At 41.8% G+C, this 21,311-nt stretch overlaps 1 protein-coding gene across 1 annotated transcript; it reads right to left on the reverse strand.

The window, feature by feature from the left end:
- Positions 1-376: 376 nt before the first annotated feature.
- LOC306739915 (AP2-associated protein kinase 1-like) lies at positions 377-20,700 on the reverse strand (the record flags this gene model as incomplete). Its single annotated transcript, XM_079222002.1, has 21 exons — positions 377-2,934; positions 7,455-7,544; positions 7,887-8,054; positions 8,738-8,839; positions 8,992-9,096; positions 10,685-10,774; positions 11,071-11,139; positions 11,240-11,433; positions 11,717-11,904; positions 12,524-12,736; positions 13,472-13,647; positions 14,342-14,505; positions 14,592-14,671; positions 15,001-15,104; positions 15,248-15,380; positions 15,500-15,581; positions 15,663-15,784; positions 15,935-16,077; positions 16,562-16,670; positions 17,289-17,407; positions 20,541-20,700. 21 exons carry the CDS (start codon positions 20,698-20,700, stop codon positions 2,066-2,068), a joined length of 3,480 nt encoding a protein of 1,159 aa, XP_079078128.1. The 3' UTR covers positions 377-2,065.
- Between the last annotated feature and the right edge of the window lie 611 nt (positions 20,701-21,311).

A 21,311-nucleotide genomic window follows, 5' to 3' on the forward strand; every position in this document is an offset into this window, starting at 1 on the left:
AAAGTACAATGTGAAACACGGACATGTAGTGGAATAGAGGTATACATTAGAATGGAATATACTCAAGCACTGTACTTGAGAGTGTATAGGTAGATATATACTTTATTCTCCCCTATGGGGGAATTGTTTGTCATAGTAGCAGCTTACAGAAACAAAAACAGGGATAAAAGATGCTCAATATATACAGCAAAACTCCAAATGTACAACGAAACAGAAGAGTGTATTAATTTAGGAAATTCAATTTAAACAATAGAGAAAGTGCAAAAATGCAAAGAATGTGTAGTGTATGTGCTCAGTTGGTCCTACATACACATTTATGTTTTGAAGATAATAAATAACTCAAAACACCTCAAATATTTGATTTACATTCATTTAATAGTTTTTTTTTAATGACTTACAACATAGTTTTCAAAGGCAGGTGCAGCATAACAAGTATTTTGAGTGCTTTTTTTGTCCAACAGTATCATCAGTTGTTGAATCATCCAAAGATTCCCTACACAACACTGGTTGAAATACATTATACAGCTGTTACAATCAAAACCCATTCTTAGGGAACCCTGACTGTGTCAGTGGCTATGTGCAACCTTCATGTATACAAGTTGGATGAGAAAAGTGAGCATTTATAAAAAAAAGAGTATACATTTTGAAAAGAAAAAAGAGGATTTTAAATTGCAACAGAAGAATACATGAATTAAACTTTGGGCTGGAACAGGTTGGATCCCCTTTCTTAAAAGTGCCGTGGTGGGAAACAAAGAGTGGTCCATGATTTTGCAGCGCACAAAGACAATACAATATTCCCAAATGGTGATGAATTAAATTCAAAAGGAATGTCACCAACCAGTCACCTTTCAAGACACTACTGTTACAATCCCTGACTGGAACTGCGATGCATAAGTGCTGTAGATATTTGTGCGACTGCAAGTGTGAGTCACAGTTAGTACACACTTGGAGTTTGCAGATACCTACTATAGAGTTAGAGTTGAATGTAAGTCTTGGTGCATGAGTATACTGCAGACAGGAAAAAAGAAGTTGTATGTGATTGTACACAAGTATTTGGTACTGAATGTGTGTGCAATAAAATGAAGAAAATGCAGCAGTTTTAATTGGAGGGCACCAAAGGCAAAAGTGAAATGTGGTCAGAGGGACGAACTGTAAAAGTGTAAGGATTCAGAGATATCATCTTGTAAAGTAAGTAGAAACCAAGAAAAGCAGGTGTACTACTATAATGTATTTTGTATGCCTAACATATAAACAGTTCGTATGGAACAAACACAGATTTCTATCAGACAGGACAGTGACAACAAACACAATTCATGACAAAATGCAAACATTTTTGAATGAAAAAAGGTTTCATATCAACAAATGTTGCCCTTTAGAAATGCCTACGCATCAGTATTCAGCATCTCCCTCATAACAAACTGCCAAGCTTTAAGACAAAGGGCCCAAAACTATACGGACTTTGAAGGGCATGATTGTAAGGTTGTTTGTAATTACATCGAGCCAGATATTTTCTAGATAAATTCCTCTGAAACATCTTTACATTTCCCTCTTGCAAGATTCTGTGACGTTATGATCTTGTGATTGACGCTGAATCACACATTTCTGCAAACTGTGGAGGAATGAAGCTTCATCGGATCATAGTTTGACCGTAAAGCTCAAATATACAGGAAATCAAATAAACTCTCTCACTGCGTGGTGTTTTAGACCGGACACGAAAAGTAACTGAGGTAGGCAATAAAACAATCAAATACTTGACCACCATATTGTCTTTGTGTAGATGAACGTACCAAAAGTATTAAGGACAATGTAAAAGGATGCGACAGGAAAAACAAAAAAGCAACTAAGAGTCAGGGAATGATGTCAGTTTTTTTTTTTTACTTGCCGCATTTTAGCATTCAAGTGTAAAGATGACCTTGCACTATCACTAGTCGGAGCCTAGAATGAGATCCATGCAGGCCTGCAGTCCAGCTGCAGCGCTGATGACAGCATGCAGTATGCCGGTTGTAGTTTGCATAATTCAGTGATGAGTGCTGATACCCACTAACCCCACCCTCGGAGTGTGCGTTCAGGGCTTTTCTTGTGGGGCCTTGAGGTGAAAGGGTGCAGAGACGAAGGGGTCTACAGCACTCACTTCTGAGGTCCATGAGTGAAGAGGTCCTACAGGGACTGAGGCCACAGCCGCTTGCCTGCTCACGTTAGACACTACTCGATGAGCTGCTACGGGCTGCTGGGGCACAGGTCCCTCAAAGTGTCGGGAATATTTAGCCAGAGCTTGTGGGCGGAAAGGTTGTTGAGCAACTTCTCCCAACGCGCCTTGATCAGGGCTTACAGCATGGACTCCAGCGGCATGAGGATACGAGTGCTGAGCTCCTTGAGCCTCCTTTCTTTTTCCGAAGGGAGCCTGAGAGAAAACATCAAACTGCTGCGGCGCTGCAAGGGGGGCGCGTGGAAACGGAGCGTTGGAGAACACATCGGCTGCTTCTTCTTGCACACCCCAAAAGGGAGCTTTTGAGAAAACATCTACAGCAACATCTGTCCCTTTGACTGGCTTGAGAAGATGTTGGGAGTGATTCTGAGCAATGGTGCTTAGAGGAGGTTGGTGGAAGGTAGAAGATGGTTGTGTTGGTGCTGCGCTGGAGTGCGGTGATGAGTGGAGGGCTAAATCTGTCTCTTCTTCATCCTCAGAGTCCAGCAGCAGAGGTCTGGAGCCGCTGCAGTCATGTCCTACTGCATGACTCTCAATGGCTCCCTCATCCTGCTGCTCTTCTCTATGGGCTGCTGCTTCTTCTTCTTCTTCTTCTTCTTCTTCCTCCTCCTCCTCCTCATCATCGCTGGAGTGCACACATTCCTCGTTTGCTTGAGAATCTCCCTCTGGAGGTTCAGTCTCCTGTCCCTCTCCAAGCACAGAGTAGCCATTACTCTGCACTTGAACATCTGAATTAGAGAGCAGAGATAGAGAAAAACATATCCGAGGTGAACACAAACTTTAGAAAGTATAAATATTGTCAGTAGCAAGAATCTTTACTACCTGAGGTCGAGCTGCTCATTAATCTACCACACTATCAAACAACATACTATACGACTGATGGATCACCTGTAACCACTGAAGAATCAATGATAATGACCCAACAGTGAGAAACCAGCACATGACTACAACAATACAGACACATTCTACTCTGAACAAGTCACATCCGACAGACGAGACTGGCCAGCTCTAGCATTACAACATCAAATAACCTTGTTTCCACAAATTAGTTTCAGCACAGCTGCAGTAGCCTCAACCTTCAAAAACAGGGCCTCGTGTTAGGGGAAGCAGCGGTTATGCTTTTAGTTAGAATTGATTGTGTTGAGGTAGATGGAGCTTTGAGGGAGTCAATAGGTCTGTGGAAACAAGGACACAGAGCTTTCACAGCAACAGGAGAGGTAATTAGGGACAGACAGGTTTGCACAGATGAGCAGAGACAGTCTTACCTCAGCAGTGTCGACAGCAGCTGTTAACTGGCGGCTCTTGGGCAGATGTTAGTTGCAGCCATTAAAAGGGAGTTTTGTTTTAGGTTTTGCGTAACTTTCTTCATCACTCTTCTGTTTTTTAAACTGTCTACAGCCCATTTCACATATTGTACACTTGTCTTCATGATTTGAACCAGAGTAAATAAAACTGAATTCTCAAATACAGCTCAAAGGCCCTGCAGTCTAACTATGGTCACATCTAACAAAGAGGAACACGTACCAGGAACCCAAAGCTCTTTATCAAAGTTCCTGGCCTGGATTCACAACAGCAGTGAACGGTGATGGGGTTTTAAATAAATGTCTACCAAAACTAGGAGGCATAGAACAACTAAGATACAAGGGGGTGCCAAGAAAGAGGAATAGGAAAGAAAGCCTAGAAAACACGAGAATAGTCCTTTAAATCACAGAGCAAAGCTGAAGAAAGATAACTGAGCAAATTGTCAGACAGAAAAGTGTGTCTGATGCTTCTATTGGGATGCGCAAACAATGGTTGAATCCTGAAATCTGAGCAGAGACGGCCTTAGTGGGTACCATCAAGTCAGATTAGAGTACCTGCAATCTAATTTGGTTCCCAGAAGGAAAAATAATCTCTCTGCTAATTAAAACCATACAAATGGAGGAATCAATCTTCTGACCAGCCAGCTTGCTACTATTCTATTCCGAGTAAAAATCCAATAATGTGACACTTAATTTACATTCACAATAATGCGTTTTATTCATTGTTTCTCATTCTAAACCTTAATTCATAAAAATAGAAGTCCACACTCCACAATGGTCCTGCTTTGACATATGGACGCCTGCCAAATCATGTCAAACATTTTGATATAATCAAAGTAATTTCTATACCTGGCACCATATCAACCCAACCAGCACAACAAGTACATCAGTTTCACACAGCAACACAAGTCAAACTCTACAGCGAAGGCGAGAACTCTACAGGATACAGCACTGTGGTGTCTGATAAGAACATGAAGCGTTATTGTAGGATTGCATAGATCAGCCACAAAAATGCAAATGACTTAACTGAAAAACATTCGATGGAAAGAAAAAACATCTTAGTTGTATTTACCCATGCCAATTCTAACATTGTTGTTGATCTCAATGACTAACTATGTAATACTGGGGCAGGACGAGGAGGAGAAAACTATTTATGACCCAAACCTCAAGCATATATACCAGCGATGGTATGTTGGGAGAAATGTTTTCTGTTTGTATGTACATATCTACGGTAATATTGGCCCTAAGAAAAGAGACTTATGCCTCTACAATGGACCTTGCTTGGCTAGAGAAAAGCCAAATTGAAAGATATTACTTGCAAAGTCAGTTGTAGATCAGATCAAATATGATCAGATGCAAAACAACCTGTACAGCTATTTTTTCCAAGTCACACACGCCAGATAATAGAGAACGATTATCAGAGGCTATCCAGAGATATCAGGAAGTTAATTCCGTCATTAGCTCTGTTTTGCTGTCCGTTAGATAAAATCTCTCCCAGTAATGTACAGTAACTTACGAATGCCAGTATTCTGCACAGAACTGCTGTGGAGAGATAAAAAGATTACATGAGCACATTTGTATCGATGACTTCTAAAACAAAAGTACAAGCAGAATGCTTGACATGAGTAGAGAGTAAACACAGAGGGACTTTGGACAGAGGGTCAACATCTTTGCACTCTTAAATACAGCTTCATACACAAATATTGTTTTTATCTATATATCCTTGTAAATTGTACATATTTCATGATGGTACTCAGTTTATACATTCATTCTAAAAAGGTCCATAAATAATAGTAACGTTTACTCATAGCATGATAGATGAAATGCCTTCAAATATTACACACTAAAACAATTCTACTTTTACCAATGCTTACCAGAGCAAAACAATAACAGTGAATTTATGTACATGTAAAGGATTTCTTTTTTTTTTCATTTCTCTTCTGGCTGAAATAAATGACACATTGGCCAAATGACCTCAACGTATATGTGGGAGGAATAGATTGGAGAGACAAGATCGCGAGGATGTTGATTGGAGAGGAATATATATATGAAGCTTATTTGATAGCACAGTACCTACACAAATAACTCAATGAAATCGACATTGTATCTCCTCGTCTACGCTGCTAAAATCTACTCATCCTAACTGACCCCGAGAGCAGACTGATGCAACAGCATTTATTATTATTTAATAATAAAACATTTCCTTCAGCTTTGGCATGGCTGCAGGTCAAATAATTTGATTCCCTTTTGTTTATGTGTGCTTATCTTCACAACGGGTCAAAGATATGCTGGCCAGTTCATGACCCTACTCATAAAAATATGTAATTATTAAATGCACACAAACTGGTTTTAAGCCAAAAAAAAGAAGCATTCTGCCCAATGAATCAGCCATATTAACACTATTGCCTATTTATAGGTGTAGTTTTAAGAGAAATGATACCCTGATTAACATCCATATGAGATGGCAATATACAGGTATGATGAAGCTGCAGTTGTGAATTCATGTACTAAGGTAACTTCGATAAATAGTTGTTGATTGCTGATCTATATTGGAATTCTAGCACATAATTGCTAAGATGGTGCAGACAGTTTGAAAGAAGTCTCCGTCAACAGTAAATCACACCAGAGAAATCTGTAAAGACGGCCCAAAGCTGATACGTTTCTCTTCACTGGTTTACAAACTGGTTCAATCAATGCAAATAGCTCTCAGTAGTTCACTCTGGGTGCGTCTTTGATTGGTCAATGATTTAGTTCAATGCATCACATTATCCTGAAGGTCTACAGCATTTATGACTCCTGACTCTTCAGTCAGACCCCTAACACAAAAGAGCATGCCTGAAGGTGGCTGGTTTAAATAAAGCGTCAACCCTGACCAACAAAGTGAACACAATGCGGCTGTGATCAAGCAGTTTAGCGTGTGCACATGATGAAAGTCGATCGCCATGGCACAGTGCACTCAATGAGGGAAATGAATGCGAGTATGAGGAAAGCATGAGGAAGTCCATGGTGTAGCCGCGGCAGAAGCAGTCGATATGCTCAGGCATAATGAAAAGTTGTTTTTTTTAACCAGTGTGGGAATGTCAACGGCCAGCAGCGATATATGAAGCTGGCTTATCAAGCAACAAGAGATGGAGTTGAGGCCAAGGAGGCACAAAACAAGAGAGGTTCTACTGAACCAATCTATGCTGACTCCTCTGTTTTAATTCACAAGGTGCTACATTAAGTGCCTCGGCTTCCCCAACTCTATCCCCCCCCCTCCCCTTGTTGCAAACGGCCCCTTCGACCTCTCCCACCCCCTCTAGAGGTCGATGAGCTGATCCACGAGCAGAAGGGATCGGGCCAAGTTGGGGATGCTGGACTCTGAACTGCCACTGTTGCTGCGCGAGTGACCACCTGAAACGTGCCAGAAAGAGAGAGAGAGACAGAGAGAGATGGACATGGAAGGAGAGCCGAAGGAGATTGTGAAAAACAAGCAAAAGAATAAGTAATATTAACAGAGATTGTATGGAGAAATTAAGAGCAAGGAGTTGATGAAGGGAAAATAATGGCAGAGCATAGAGATGCATGAACGGGGGGCAGAAAGAGAAACAGGCAGAGAGTGAGCTGGGGTAACCTTCATACAGCTGCATCATTACAGGGGGAGAGTAGGGGAATGCCATTCTAACATGAGGAGGCTTTCAAGATAAACTACAAAGAGCCAAACACCTGCAAGGCAGAGAATCACTGGCAGTATAACATTAGAAACAAAAGAGAGGAAGAAGACTAATGTGAGAGCTTGATGGGATTAACAAGCCTTAATGTGACAAGCACACCATACAAGACTTCACATCAGCAGTCACAGGAAGGAGCTATGGAGCTGAATTAGGGGCTAAGGCATTCATCTTTTTGGCTCATAGCCTGGGCTTTTGCAGTTGGGAGTGCTCATCTCTGGATTCTGTTAACCTTACCTTGATTTGAGTTTTTGGAGATGAGCACGGGAATAGGGTCAAACTCATCTTCATTGCCCTTCTCCCCACACGACATGAAGAAAGCAGAGTCTGCGGTGAAGGTAGAGGAAGTGAAGGAATGATGGAGGGGGAAAAGAAGTTAACTCAGCCAAAGGAAAGAGCAAAAAGAAAGTAGGATGCATGTAGATTAAAAATAGAGGGAGCCAGGGCAGTCACAGTATTTAAAAGCCGTGCATTTCAGGTGGCTTTTGGCTCTTCTACAAATGAGTTAAGGGTCTGTGAAGCTGTCGTTTAACGTGCCTAATCAATTTCCATATCACATTTGAACAGGTCCTCCTGTTGTTGGAAGTATCTGTAGTCTGAGATGGTTCCATGGGACATAGAGCCCAGCAGTCATAAGGCTAGCTTAGGGGTGCTGCAAAGAGGTCTTACCAGAAGCTGTCTGACCAGGCAGCAGCTCCTCCAGACAGGATCCAGAGCCAGGATGAGCAGAGGAGCAGGAGGAGGAGGAAGGGAGAGCAGAAACAGACTGGTTTCCATGAGGACACGTATGAGATAGAAGATCGCAACCCAGCAGAGAGTCCTCCCCACTGAGAGAGTCTGAGATAGGATGAAGCAAAGCCAAAAGGGACAAAGGGTCACAGTAAAATAAGATTGTTAGCTGAAGGTGCAGAGGAAATAGCATTTTGTTAGAAAGGCATGGTCTAATCTCTGAAAGTATATAATCAGAAAATGAAAGTCTGCGTGGAAAGCCCATGAAAAAAATACACTGCAAAGTCTGGGGCAGGAGGAGCACTTTAACACTCAGCAGTAGCTACGGACCCAAAACCTGCATGCACAGATAATATCAATCATTGCAGAAGACTGTTAGTGGGTTTTAGGCAAGATTTGCATTGATACTGAAAAACATGTGAAATGTTTTAATTGAATAGATTGCTTAACACTTTAGAAACCCTCAGTGAAGCAACTGTTCCAGTCACTGAAGTGAGCTGCTATTTTTAAAAGAGCAACATGCCAAACAGATTTGCTGTTGCAGTGTTTTTTCCAGGACAGTGTGATCTGGCACAGCTGTGCTTGTCAATGATAAATTTGTTTCCGCTTTCTACGCCTAAAAATAAAGTGATTGCAGTTGTAACAAAATCCCTCAGGAAAAACACTGGGGTTTCGATGACATCAACAAGTAACAAGGGGATTGTGACCACAACTGGAAACAATGAATAATTTATGGAAATATTGCAAAGATTTCGGTTAAGATTTGCTATTCTGTGGTCCAGGACGCTAACCTGGCATGCTGGGAGGGATGAGCTCTGGCTGGCCTGAGAGTCGTGGGGCCTGGGGAGCTTCCAAACCAGGAATCAGTGAATCCACACACATCTCTGCCTTCACTACACGGAGACAGCAAGTGGAAAAGACAGTAGTTCTATAGACACTGCTAGTAATGTAAAAGAAAATATGATTGACTGGTGGGTCTTTTTTTTTTTCGTGGTCATGTGAGTGAGAAGGAAGGCAAGGAAGAGGACCAAAATGGAGCTAGTACCATTGGTGGAGCTCTCTGCAGCACTACTGAAGGGGTTGGCCAGGGTTAAGAGGTCGGGGAGCAGCAGAGAAGGTTCAGGGGACTTCAGTCCCTCAATCAGCTTCTCTGTGAGCAAGCCAGAGGGAAAAGACAAAGAGAAGTATTGGACAGATGGCAAGAGAGAGTAAATGGCAATGAACTTTGTATACTAACAAAAATGGAGCAAAGCGTAAGAGATATGCAAGTCTAACAATGTGGGAGAATATTATATTGACGTGCATCAAGGAATTACAGTTTATACATAATATTGTAGGCTTCACGGCGTACATTGTTAGGGACAAAATATGTTAAGAAGGCAAGACAGTATATAGGGATGATGCATGATGCTGCTGAATGAAATGAAATGTAATGAAGACCATCATCTTTACATTTTAAGGTAATTTTACATTTACATGACTCAATCAGCAATCAGGTTGCTTGCAAACCACAGACCAAATTATGATTTGTTAGTATATTTAGATCACACAGATATGAACTAAAACACCAGCAAGTTGAGTGAAATCTCATGCAAAGGAGAGAAACGTTTCCTTAACCAGTTGGAATTATGGTGCCAAAAAAAGCCATAATGCACTGTCACTGTCCACATGCCAACCCTCCCAACTAATTTATTTACTTATATGTATTTATCTTATTAATATAAACAATTACTGACTCAATTAAGCTGATCCATGCATGAAATGACAAATTACTGAATTTTCACTGCAGCTCGTACTTACAGGAAACTGCTTATGGGGCAAAATGGGGCAGGGGTGGGGGTGGGGGTCAAGGAATGTGTTGGCTCAGAAAATGGCACAGCAGATGTGACCTTTTGCCCCCTTCACTATTGGAAAGAGGCCAACACTGAAGACATTGTTTTTTTTACAGATCCTAACATATTCCAGTTCAAGTTAGTAAAGTCAATAGAAAGCATATGTAATGTAAGAAATGCTGCACAATATCTTAAATGTGTTTAATTCCAAAGAGGAAGTTTTTATTCTCAATGCTTCTCATATACAACTCACTGTTCCATCAGCAGAAGTCAGACTGCGTTCGCTTTTATGCATCCAGTTTAGGCTTGTTAGATAAGATTAACCACACCCTGATTATGTAATAGCCTCAACATTTCTCCTCTCAGTTCTGGCCTTAAACAGCAAATACACAACGGAGGTTACACAGCTAAGAAGTAGGCACCACTTCCAAAACGGTTAAAGGCTAAACTGAGGGGGAACATAACGGCTGGGCCATCATTTTAACAAGACAGCAAGCTTAACTTTCTCTAGTTCTTAGTGGCAGTAGTAAGCAGGCTCCTCCAGCAGTAAGGCAATCCAATTAACAAAGGAGAATTTGTCCTTCGCGTTACTAGGCAACACCGAAAGCACAGATCTACAAATGAGATGCGATCTAGCTGTAGCTAAGGTCTCTATTCATGGCAGCTGACAAGGAGCCACTGTGAGGCTGCCTGCTCATTCAACATGATGGGACCGTGTACAAGTGGATACTACACAACTAGCGCTCATAAGCTAACCACGGGGGAAGTGCGATATCCAGGAAACTACTTCGGTAAATAAAATGGTGACTCATAAACTCTTGAGAATATATTTGTTCAAGAGTTTAAAAGCCTGAAGGAATGAAAAGGCACGGCTCGTTCTGTGTCATGTTGTGACAAGAAAATTACCTGTGGTGTCAGAGAGGGAGAGGGTTTTAAGAGGGTCCGGGACAGTCAACAACGCTGAACCTGCACTGATGATGTCTGCAGATCTTTCAGCTTACATTATACAGTGAATAAAGATGGAGAAGAACAAACAAGGGAATTTGAGAGCATGTACAACAGAGAAGAGCTGGGTGTGACTAGGGAATAGACAACTCTAGACATTTGCCAAGACATATAAAGAGGTCATAATCCAGCAAAATGGTTGAATTCCAATATCAAATTGTTGCATGAGGATATTGAGAGAAAGGTCCACTTGAAGCCTGATAAATGACTCAATGAAAAGCCTCCTGGGGGAAGAAGTATGCAAAGCCATGGGACAGCATAGAGAAAATAATTAGGCAAAGACTTACCTGGAAAGGCAATGAACCCTGAAATGAGATTTTCACTGGATCCCGTGACCTTCTCTCCTGGTGCAGCATCTGTGCACACGCAAACAGCAAAGTTGCAATTCATTTTAGATCACACAAGTGTCTAGCAAAGCTGCAGGTGTTAAGTATACAGCAATGAAGTTGCACTTACTCTCGGCTAGCTTTGCAAAGTCTTTGTTAAGGAGCTCCTCTGCTGTTAGTTTGGAGAAGTTATCATCCCCAAAGGGGTTCCAGCTTGGCTGAGTGTTGGGTGCAGCAAGAGCTGATGGGGCGTCACTATCACCTGGATGATACACACTCTGCTGGGACGAGCAGGGGGAGCCAGATGGAGTAGTGCTGGCTGATCTGCAGTGCAAAGAGGTGGAAACATAAACACGATTAAGAGTGCACAGTGAAATTTGATCATGGACGTTAGGTCTGTGGACACTGGCCTACTGATGTATGCAAATAAGGCCGAGTGACTAGAGTTATTTAAAGACTGAATTGGGCGATTCTTCTTCAGCTGGACTCTCTGGGATGTAAATGGGTCGTTTATCCTCCTTTGGGGTTCTGTCATATGAATGGACTGTCTATTGCCCTTCTCAGCTAACTGATCCACAGATCACTGAAGGGAGTTCATTCTGCTCACTTGGACTTGTTGAGGCTAGCTTCAGCTGCGGCTGCCTGGAGAAGCTGGGTGGACTTGCTGACTGGGACCCCAAACACGGCACTGTGAGTGACATCGCTCAGTATGCGCCTGTGCCCGCTTTTAGGGGCCATCTTTGGCGACGAGGGGGGTGTCAATGAGCCGACTCTGTGAATCACTCGACCGGCCGTCTACGAGGAGAAGAAAAAGATACAGAGGCAGAAATATAAGATGAAAATGTACTTGATGCCAACAGAGAGAAATTCTGTTTAGTGCATGAAGAAAAACAAGCAAAGCAGATCCCCAAACAATCAAAAATCAAGCAAGCAAGATCCACTAGAATCTGAAAGAAATATGGATTGTAAATTCCTCGAAAACCACAACAAAAAGAGAAAATCTGTTATGGGAAAAGGGAAAGTATTCCAAGTGATTGTACAGAAACAGATGCACCTGATGAATAGAGAGTTTACACTAGGACATAGAGTAGGGTCAATGACATGAACAAGACAATTATGACAGTTGAAAGAAGCAGTTCAGAAAGCAACACTAAATGATTTGGTTATTATGTGACTTATACTGACTATTTAACTGCAGCAATGACGTCTTTCTAAGATGGCATTTCAAGAGAGCATTTCTATCTACATGGCATTCACACGGTCACATTTAATATATTCTTTAAAGACCATTCTTGCCTTCCATCTGCCCCGGAGGAGGAAAAGTAGAAATTTGGATTTGATTGGATAGAAACGAGCTGGAAATCAACTCCCAAACCCAAAAGAGCAGCAGACGGAAGTAGGATGTTACCACAACCTCTTGGTCAGATGCAGGGCTTACTGCAGACTCAGGGATGGAGGTGAGAGGAGAAGCTGCCGTTTCGTGGACAGGTGCTACATGCTGCTGGTGTTGCAGTTGCAGGGCAATAACTGGAGGAACAGGTTTATGTTTGGACTGCAGCACGGTACACGCCTGAGACGCTTTTTGTAGTTGTTGCTGCTGCTGGAAGAGGCTTTGTACCAGTTGATGCTACATAGGAATACCACACAGCCAAGAAATGAGGAAGGACCAGTTTGTCATGATTTACAGTAGCAGCCTTTTAAAACATACTTTTCAGGATTTGTTACCTACTTTTCTGACAGTACACAATGAAGATGCAACATAAATCAAGATGCAACATAAGACAGAGGTAGGGAGATAGATAAAACAAGATAGAAATTAAGAGAAGTGATTCATTCACAACATTTAAGTTTCTAACTTTAGTTGATTTAATAATATTTGTATCCCTAAAAGCACAGATTCTGAACAGTCTGAACCACAACATGGACAGATAAACATGCAGGCCCTCAGCACTGTGTTTGTATGTTTAAGATAATGGTCACTACTTTTTAAAAACAGCAATTTGTGCCTGGTAGCGCATTGTGTGTTATTGCATTGATAGTGATTTGAAGCAGGAGTAGCGGAACAAATTATTTTCTAAACTGTGTCTCTGTTGTGGTCAATCACAGCAAAGCTGTCTTGCAAATGGTCCAATACACATGTCAACATACAGGTCTTTTCGACTGGGACAACTTGTTTAGGAACAGTACTCATGCAATAATGTGCAAAAATGACATCTCAAAAACCTTTTATACTATTCTTTGGATTTGAAAATTAGAATATCTTTGTCATTGTCACACACTTTCCCTCAGTATCCCCAAGTGAAGTTCAAACACAATCAATGTGGAAGAAGTATTTTCATTCTTGTTCTGCCAGGATGCCTACCTGCTGGTTGCTCTGTGGGCTTAAGAAGGCCAAGGCTTGCTGCTGCTTTATGAGGAGCTGCTGATGCTGTGCTGTGGCCTGTGGCTGCATGTTGGCTGTCGGGGCTGGTTGTGGTGCAGAGGGAGCCTGTTGAGTAGCTTGGACAGCAGCTGCAGCTGGGACATTGATGCCAACGCCTGGAAAGGAGAAACATAAGAAGAATGAGGTGAACATCATTTATCATATCAGGAGTCACATTTATGGTGACCTGTAGAATCTATGCCAATATCAATTGCAAAGATTACCGTTTTGATCCAAATAAAGCCCTAGATGGGCTGGCCCCTCCTTTATCGCAGAGTTCCTAACCCGTTATTATTCCTCCAGGTCCCTCAGGTCAGCTGGCATTTGACTCTTCCTGATGTGGCAGATTTGTTGTACTTTTGCTTATGTCTATTTTTGCCTATGACCTGTCTTCTGTCCACCCCCTAATATATACATAATATATTTGAAACCAGAAAACACAAGCTCCATTTAGACCCATCCGTTGAGTGAGTTAGAACTGCATGGAACTGCAGTAAAAACCATGACGGTGTGCTAGTGTAATTAATGTGACATCACTCCACCATCTATTTTGCGGGTGGGCAACAGATGGATCGCCTTGTCAAAATGTGAATGTCAAAAGCCTCATTAAAAAGACAAATAAAAGCCTTTTAATATGAGATACTTGAGCCACTGGGAATACAAGCCCTCGATAGGCATTAAAGTCAAATTCTTGAGCAGTTCATTATGCTGAGTTCAATACAAGTATAGGTTAACTCTCCATACAGATATCTCCACCGAGATAGAATGGCTTAACAATGACACACAGAGGCATCACAGAGCTCCTCGTACCTATTCCCTGTGGTGCCACAACAGCCACATTGGGTCTCTTGCGTGGCGTGAGAGCCGGCTGGATTGGAAGAATGCATGATATCGGCTGGGGCTGAGCCTGGCCAGCCTTGGGTCGTTGACGAGGTGCAATTGAGGTCTCCATGGTAGGAACGGGGTCCGAGAGCCTGATGGAAGGAAAGGGGGATATTGACTAGTAATGTCGGAGTTTCTGACAACAATGAAAAGTGAAATGCTTTGCATTTTCACTCACCTGGCTTTGGTTTGACTCTTTTTGGCCACTGCTTCACTTGCTCTAATAGGCTCGGGAAGTTTTGCGGGAATAGGTGAACTCTACAACAGCAAGAGGATTTAAATTTTTGATTTGATCAAAGATAACCAAACCAAAGAGCTTACTTTTCCTCACATCATTAAATTATTAATCACAGCCACTCTAGTACGGATCTACAGCTTCCATGAATGAATCAATAGACCAATTGCTGAGCTATTTTGTAAATTCATTATAAAACGGCAGGATGAATAGAGGGCAGCCAACTGGCCAAAGCTATAAAGTTAGCTTCCCTCCAATATCATTACCTACTAGATTACTTTCCTTAGAAAACAACTGAAAACACCAAAACATAGTTTTGAAAAAAGAGCTGACCTAGTAGCACATGACTTACATGCTCATTTGGGACTGGACACTCTCGTCGAGCCAGTTTAAAGGCAAAGTGTGATATTTGGTAGATGTCTGGTCTCTTCTCTGGGTCAGGTTCCAGCATGTACCCTGAGAAATTAACGAACAAAGGATGTTTATTTTCAGTCAAACATAAGAAAATACACTTTCAAACTCACAGTAATTGCACATATATGTAAAGCGCACGCTGTTAGTAGGACAATTTGTATATTCTGAGGAACAATGTTACTCACTGATGAGACAGTGCATGTCCTGGGAGTAGCGGGAGTTGTCTGGGATAGTGAAACTTCCATCACAGATAGCCACTTGGCTCTCCCCAAAAGGAAGCGTGAAGTAGCACAGCTTATAGAGTAGACAACCCATGGCCTGTTAAGACAAGAGAATCAACACTTGTAATGGTAGCTCTTACCGATGCACATGTCACAATCATGGTGAATAATGTGATCATAATGTGGCATAAAGCTAGTGAACACAGTCCTACTCACCCAAATGTCTGCCTTTGTTGTGATAATCATTCCACCATAGAAGTTGACCATCTCTGGAGCGCGGTATGATAGAGTGGTATACCTGGTTTTAAGAATACACCAATGAGCTCCTGAATTTCAATACGAGAAAGGATCGAAGATGTAAAGGGCCCAGAAAACTCACTTTTTGATTTCCTCTTCCACAACTGCAACCCCCTCTGTCTGAGGGTTTTGGAAGTGGTTCGTGGCACTTCCAAAGTCACAGAGCACATAGTGTCCCCGGTCGTGGAGAAGAATATTTTCCACCTACATGAGAAGATAAAATAAGACCTGTCAGAACTCATAGCACATGAGATAAACAACATGTCACAATAAATCACTTCTAAGTAATTACAGTGGCTCTCAATTAGCTAGCCTTATGCAGAGAGTAGTATATTGGTAAATAATTAGACTTGCCTTGAGATCTCGGTGGACGATTGGAGACTTGCACTGGTGGAGACGAGCGACTGCCTCGCACGTGTCACAAAAGATCTGTAACACCTCGGCTTCAGTGAAGCCTGTCTGCAACCGCTGGTTCATTAGGTTAACCACCTGCCCACCTGCATAAAACAAATAAGTCAACTAAGACTCTATGCATTTCAGATGATTGTTACAGGAAAGCTGTGAAACAGCCAGGGGACAACATTGTACAACTGTAACATCTGCTTTGATTTCAACAAATTTGACAATTTAAAAATAAGAAGAAAAAAACATGTGCACACACTGCATTCCATTGGTGCTTGTATAAAAACAATTATTTGAATCGTATCCATTTTCTGCTACAAGATTGCTTGTAGCAGAAATGCTACGTGGCTTGTCTGCTGCTATTAGAAGGCTTTAACAACTACACAGTGAAGTTAATATTTGAACTTTATATAAATAGCACTGACACTCTGCTATGCATTGACTGAAACAGAAGTTCTTTTGACCACGACAACTGTCAGTGAAATATTTGCCATTGACTAGAACAGGATGCTGTGAAAAGCCGAGGGTAATGGAGCTTTGAATTAAACAAAGACAAACATGGGAGGTGGGCCTATTTACCTCGACAGAAGTCCATTAAGATTAGGACTTCCCACACATCACCAGCTCCAACTGCAGTAATGCTGGAGTCCAGGAAACCAACTATGTTTTTGTTGCCCACTAGGTCCCTCTGTGTAAACAAACAGAGAGAAAGCAACAATGGAGATACATTTGTCATAGATTTAACAGTCCTAAAACATTTGGGTTAGTTAGTAAATGACAAAATACAGCCATAACTATTCAGTCTATTTGTAACAGTAGAGATGCTGATTCTCTCCCAAAGGTCTGGATGTAATGATAATAACCATCCAGCAACAGCCATGCCACCCAGGGTGTGGCTGCAGGAACTGGTTAGTTTCACTTACAGTAAGCACTCCATTCAGGAAGTGGACAGGCAAGGGAGCTTAGATTGCATTAATTACAATCCAACCCTCTGTGACTACCACTGTTCCTGGGTCAAAGGGTTTTCAGATGCATAAAAGTGTTTTTCTTGAAGGGTATAGAACTTGAAGTATTCAGGATTACTCACATTCAGACCAAGAGGGTTAGAACATCTAAACAAGTATTTAAATGTCAACTCTGTATTTTTTTTTTTATGCAACTACATTTTCAGATGCTGTTAATTCCATGGCAGTTTAACGGTAACAACTAATAACACAATCCGCTTTTACATGACCATCTCCAATAAGTATTTAAAAAAAAAAGTAGTGTGTAATGTGTTTGCTACACTCTGGACTGTTTAACTTACCATTATCTGTATCTCAAGTTGGCAGACTTGTAAATCATGTTCATCGTTGACATACATCCTTTTTAGTGCACAACGTACGCCTTGATGAGTCCGTACCAAAAAAACTATGGCAAAACCTCCTGCAAATGATTGGAGAGACAGGGAAGGAGAAATGGAATGAACAGACACACACACACGTTTCATAAATACAATACCATCGGAATAAACAGTAATCTAAAATTAGTCAAATCTATCCTGTTCTATTGCTTTTTAGTGGGTTTTCAAAATGTAGGAGCAGCAATGCCTTACATGCTGTTGTTTTTTTACATAAAAGTATAAGTACATTGAGTGACTCACAACAGTCACTGTCAGCTTTTCCACCAGTGTAACCAAGAGATAATTTTTCAGTGACTCTGACAGCAAGTATCTTTTCTGAGAATACAGGAAGTGAGAGAATTTGTCATCCCACCTTTGCAGTGATACTGACATATGGGGAAAACCACAAGATCATCCATCTACAGCAACGTACACCAACAGCAACCACACAGATTAATAAAACATTTATTTCAACAGATATGAGTAAATGTACCGGAGTCAAGTCAAAGTATGATACCAGTTACACATGAAGCTTTCATCTCATGTTTTTATATAAATAGACCTTCACTGCACTGAAATGTTTGATAATATATTGTCTTCACTGACTTCTAGATATTAACTGCCTCAGCTTGCATTTCGTCTCTCTCTTAATTCTGTGTTGACCGCATGTTTACGGCAGCTCTTCTGATCACATCTTGTGATAATGCCATGCACTGGGCTGACTCCTCCAGGTCGCATCACTAAGCTAAGGGCAACTCTGTGTGACTGGTCTGGGCGACGTTTGAGTGGGACTGCTTGAGACAACGTTAATGTGAGCCGTATCATTAAAGAAATGAACTGAGTACAAACAGTATAACAAACACAATAACCCTCCCTACTATGATATTATGTGTGTTTCAGTGTTCGGTCCTGTATGGGACAGAGCGGCGCTGGATCACAATGAATGATAATAATAACACATCAGACTTTTACTTATGTCATCAGCTATAAATTCAATACTGGAACTTTCACAATGAAATGCAAAACTGTGAGACACAGTGCTGCACCAAGATAAATTATAGTGTCAGTGCACTAGGCTGAGTAATTAGTTATATTAGAACACAGAGTAGCAATGTGCTTGAGAAATGTTATGGTGAGAACAATATAAATCCAATTGAGAACCTATCCTGAGTCGTAATAAAGAGAAGGAAGCATACTTCATGAGAACATGAAACACAGGCTTTAAGTGTGCATGCGTGTGTCAGAGTTCAGATTGTTGAACACCCTCTGTTTTGCGCAGTCTAAGCTGAGATGATTGACTAAGAAATTAAAAGGATTAGCAGCCTTCTTAAGCAACATGTTTAGCAGTGGTCTACAATCTAAGTAGGTAGTGTGAGCGAATAATTGTAAGTACAGCTACAAATAGGCTACCCACTGTCTCTTGACGTAACTGACTCTCAGGATTATACGACTCTAGCTAGTGCATACAATCAAAAATACACCTTTAGGCACTGCAATGAAAAATGCAGCAAAATAATTTTTCATCAGTTTGTAGAGGAATGTACATACCACCAAGACTTAAGACTAGTACACATGTCTTCACGACTTCTACAGTTTACAAACTTGCAAATAAAACACATCTTGTTGATAGTAAAGACAGAAAGCCGTGTCTCCGAACATCCTCAGATGACTAGTTGAGAATAAATCAGACTTCTGCTCGATGCCCAAATGTCTACAATACAAACTGCAATAATGCCATGATTTCAAACGGACATTTCGGCCTGAAGCTACAATAGCCGTCTGACTTTTGTCTGTAAATAGTGAAGTGTCTTTATTTCAGTTGTAAGCAACAAAGTTCCACTATGACAACAAAGGGAGTAGCCACCGAAAAACACAATTTCAAAATGGAGCAGCCATCTAATAGCCCAGACTACAACCAAAACCATCTGAATAAATAGGCCTAGTGACACCGAGGGGAGTCGCATTGCAAGCAGTAGGTCCACTGCTAGAGCAAGAAACAATATGATCATGCAGAAAAACATTCCAACTAGCTTTTTGTGAAAGAGTCATAATTCTGGGGAAAATATTAACTTTCACAGACTATGCAATATACTGTTTATGAGTCCTAACAATTACCAGTCTGAATGGTGCCTCCCTCAAATGAATATCTGAAAAGATTTGTACAGAACTGATAAGAAAACTAAGGGAACTCAGGGAATAAACAAATTCCAAGGAAGATTTCCACAGGCAGCTCAGTGCAGGGTAGACTGTGTCTGTCTAACCCCTTCATAAAGCCACGAGGTGGCCAAACAGATGGGGCCAATCTATAGTAGTGATGAATTAATCAGTCTTCTTTCATATATTATTTAGTAGCAGGCACTCATAGCTAACAGAGCATGGCTGCAGACTCTCATTGCAAAGACAAATGACCACGGGAAACCCCATCAAGAAGCCTGTTTAACTGTGTTCAGGTTAAGACCAGTTTTCAACAAAACATGTCTCACCCTTTAACTCAATGATTTAGATTCACCTACAGCTAAGCAACCTGCAAGATTGTGTTGACATAGATAAATGCAGGCCCAAGAGAAAACGTTATAAAAGTCACACCTTGTCCAAAGTCATGTTTAATTTGTCTGCACATCCTGATAACATTTCCCTCTTTCTAAAACAACAATACATTGTTCATTAAATCTTTTAAAATCTACATTTGTGATGTGTCACTCGCTCTGTAAATATCGAGACAGATGACTCAGCAAGGCATCGGCCCTTTACAACACAATAGAACATCCAGTTATGAAATGTTCCTCCCAGCCTCCAGGTAAAGAGTGCAGTCGTGCAAAGACAACACACCCTCTCACACGTTTGAATGTGCTGCTTTTCCCCCACTCTAGTGTCTATTACGCAGAAGAAAACAAGCTCAGGCCACAGAAGAAAAGTGATTGGATCACAGCTACCTGGCAAGTAAATGTGAAAGCCTTGTGCCATAAGCATGTCCACTGCCGTCCCCATAAGGGACATATAATGAATAGGAGTAATACGTTGGCCCTCTAGCGAGGCCATAGACCAAGAAAACCAGGGTCACTTATGTATTTAACTAATGACACCACTGTCCGTCCTCACAACAACGTGCAGACGGCGGATCCCAAACGCATTCGTGTTACGTGTGTAATCCACACAACAGAAAGCCACATCGTTCACCTTCGGCGACTATTTCCTCGACGGTCACTTGATATCGTCCAATGGTGAAGACCCGTCCGATGAAGCTGTCGCCGCCGCCGGAACCAGCGCCTCCTCCCCCGGCTCCGGGTCCGGGCCCAGAGCTCACCAACTCCCGACGAGAATCAAAGAATTTCTTCATTTCCCCTCCTCGGTGGTTATCCAAAGCACGGCCAAGTCCAAAATGTACACGTATCGTAACAATAATTGTGATCCGACCAGTTCTCGTCCGCTCGTCGAGGTGCTGGTTTTAAGGCTTTAGCCGTTTTTAGATAATTGAATGAATGCGGTCAGCTAGCGTCAAGCTAAATGCTATAGCCAACGAGCTGGTCCTCAAAATGCCCCACACAGTCCGACGCTGCTAGGCTAACTCATTGTGTGAACAGCAGGCAGAGTCAAATATTGTTGAGACAAGAATAAGTCGGAAGTAGCCGCTGTCTACGTTGAACCGAGAGCAGCACTAACTGAGCAATGAGCACGAAGAAACACTTGCTAGCCGTGAGCTCACCTAGCGAGCTAGCTCAGCAGCTAGGTGCAGTGACAGCTGTCAGGTGATAGGCTGGCAGCCAGGTAGGTCCTTAGTGTCCAATGCAGCTTATTACACATCTCCACCGATGTCATTCACCCGAAATGTTACTTTGTTCGCCTGCTGCTTTACTCGTCTGTGTCGTGACAGATTGAGTGAAAGTGACAGATCTCCACTGCTTTTGTTGCGTCCAGCAGGCTGGTCCTAATGACAGAGCTAACGGAGCT

Source organism: Taurulus bubalis, assembly GCF_910589615.1.
Source record: "Taurulus bubalis genome assembly, chromosome: 8".
Classification (NCBI taxonomy): Eukaryota; Metazoa; Chordata; class Actinopteri; order Perciformes; family Cottidae; genus Taurulus; species Taurulus bubalis.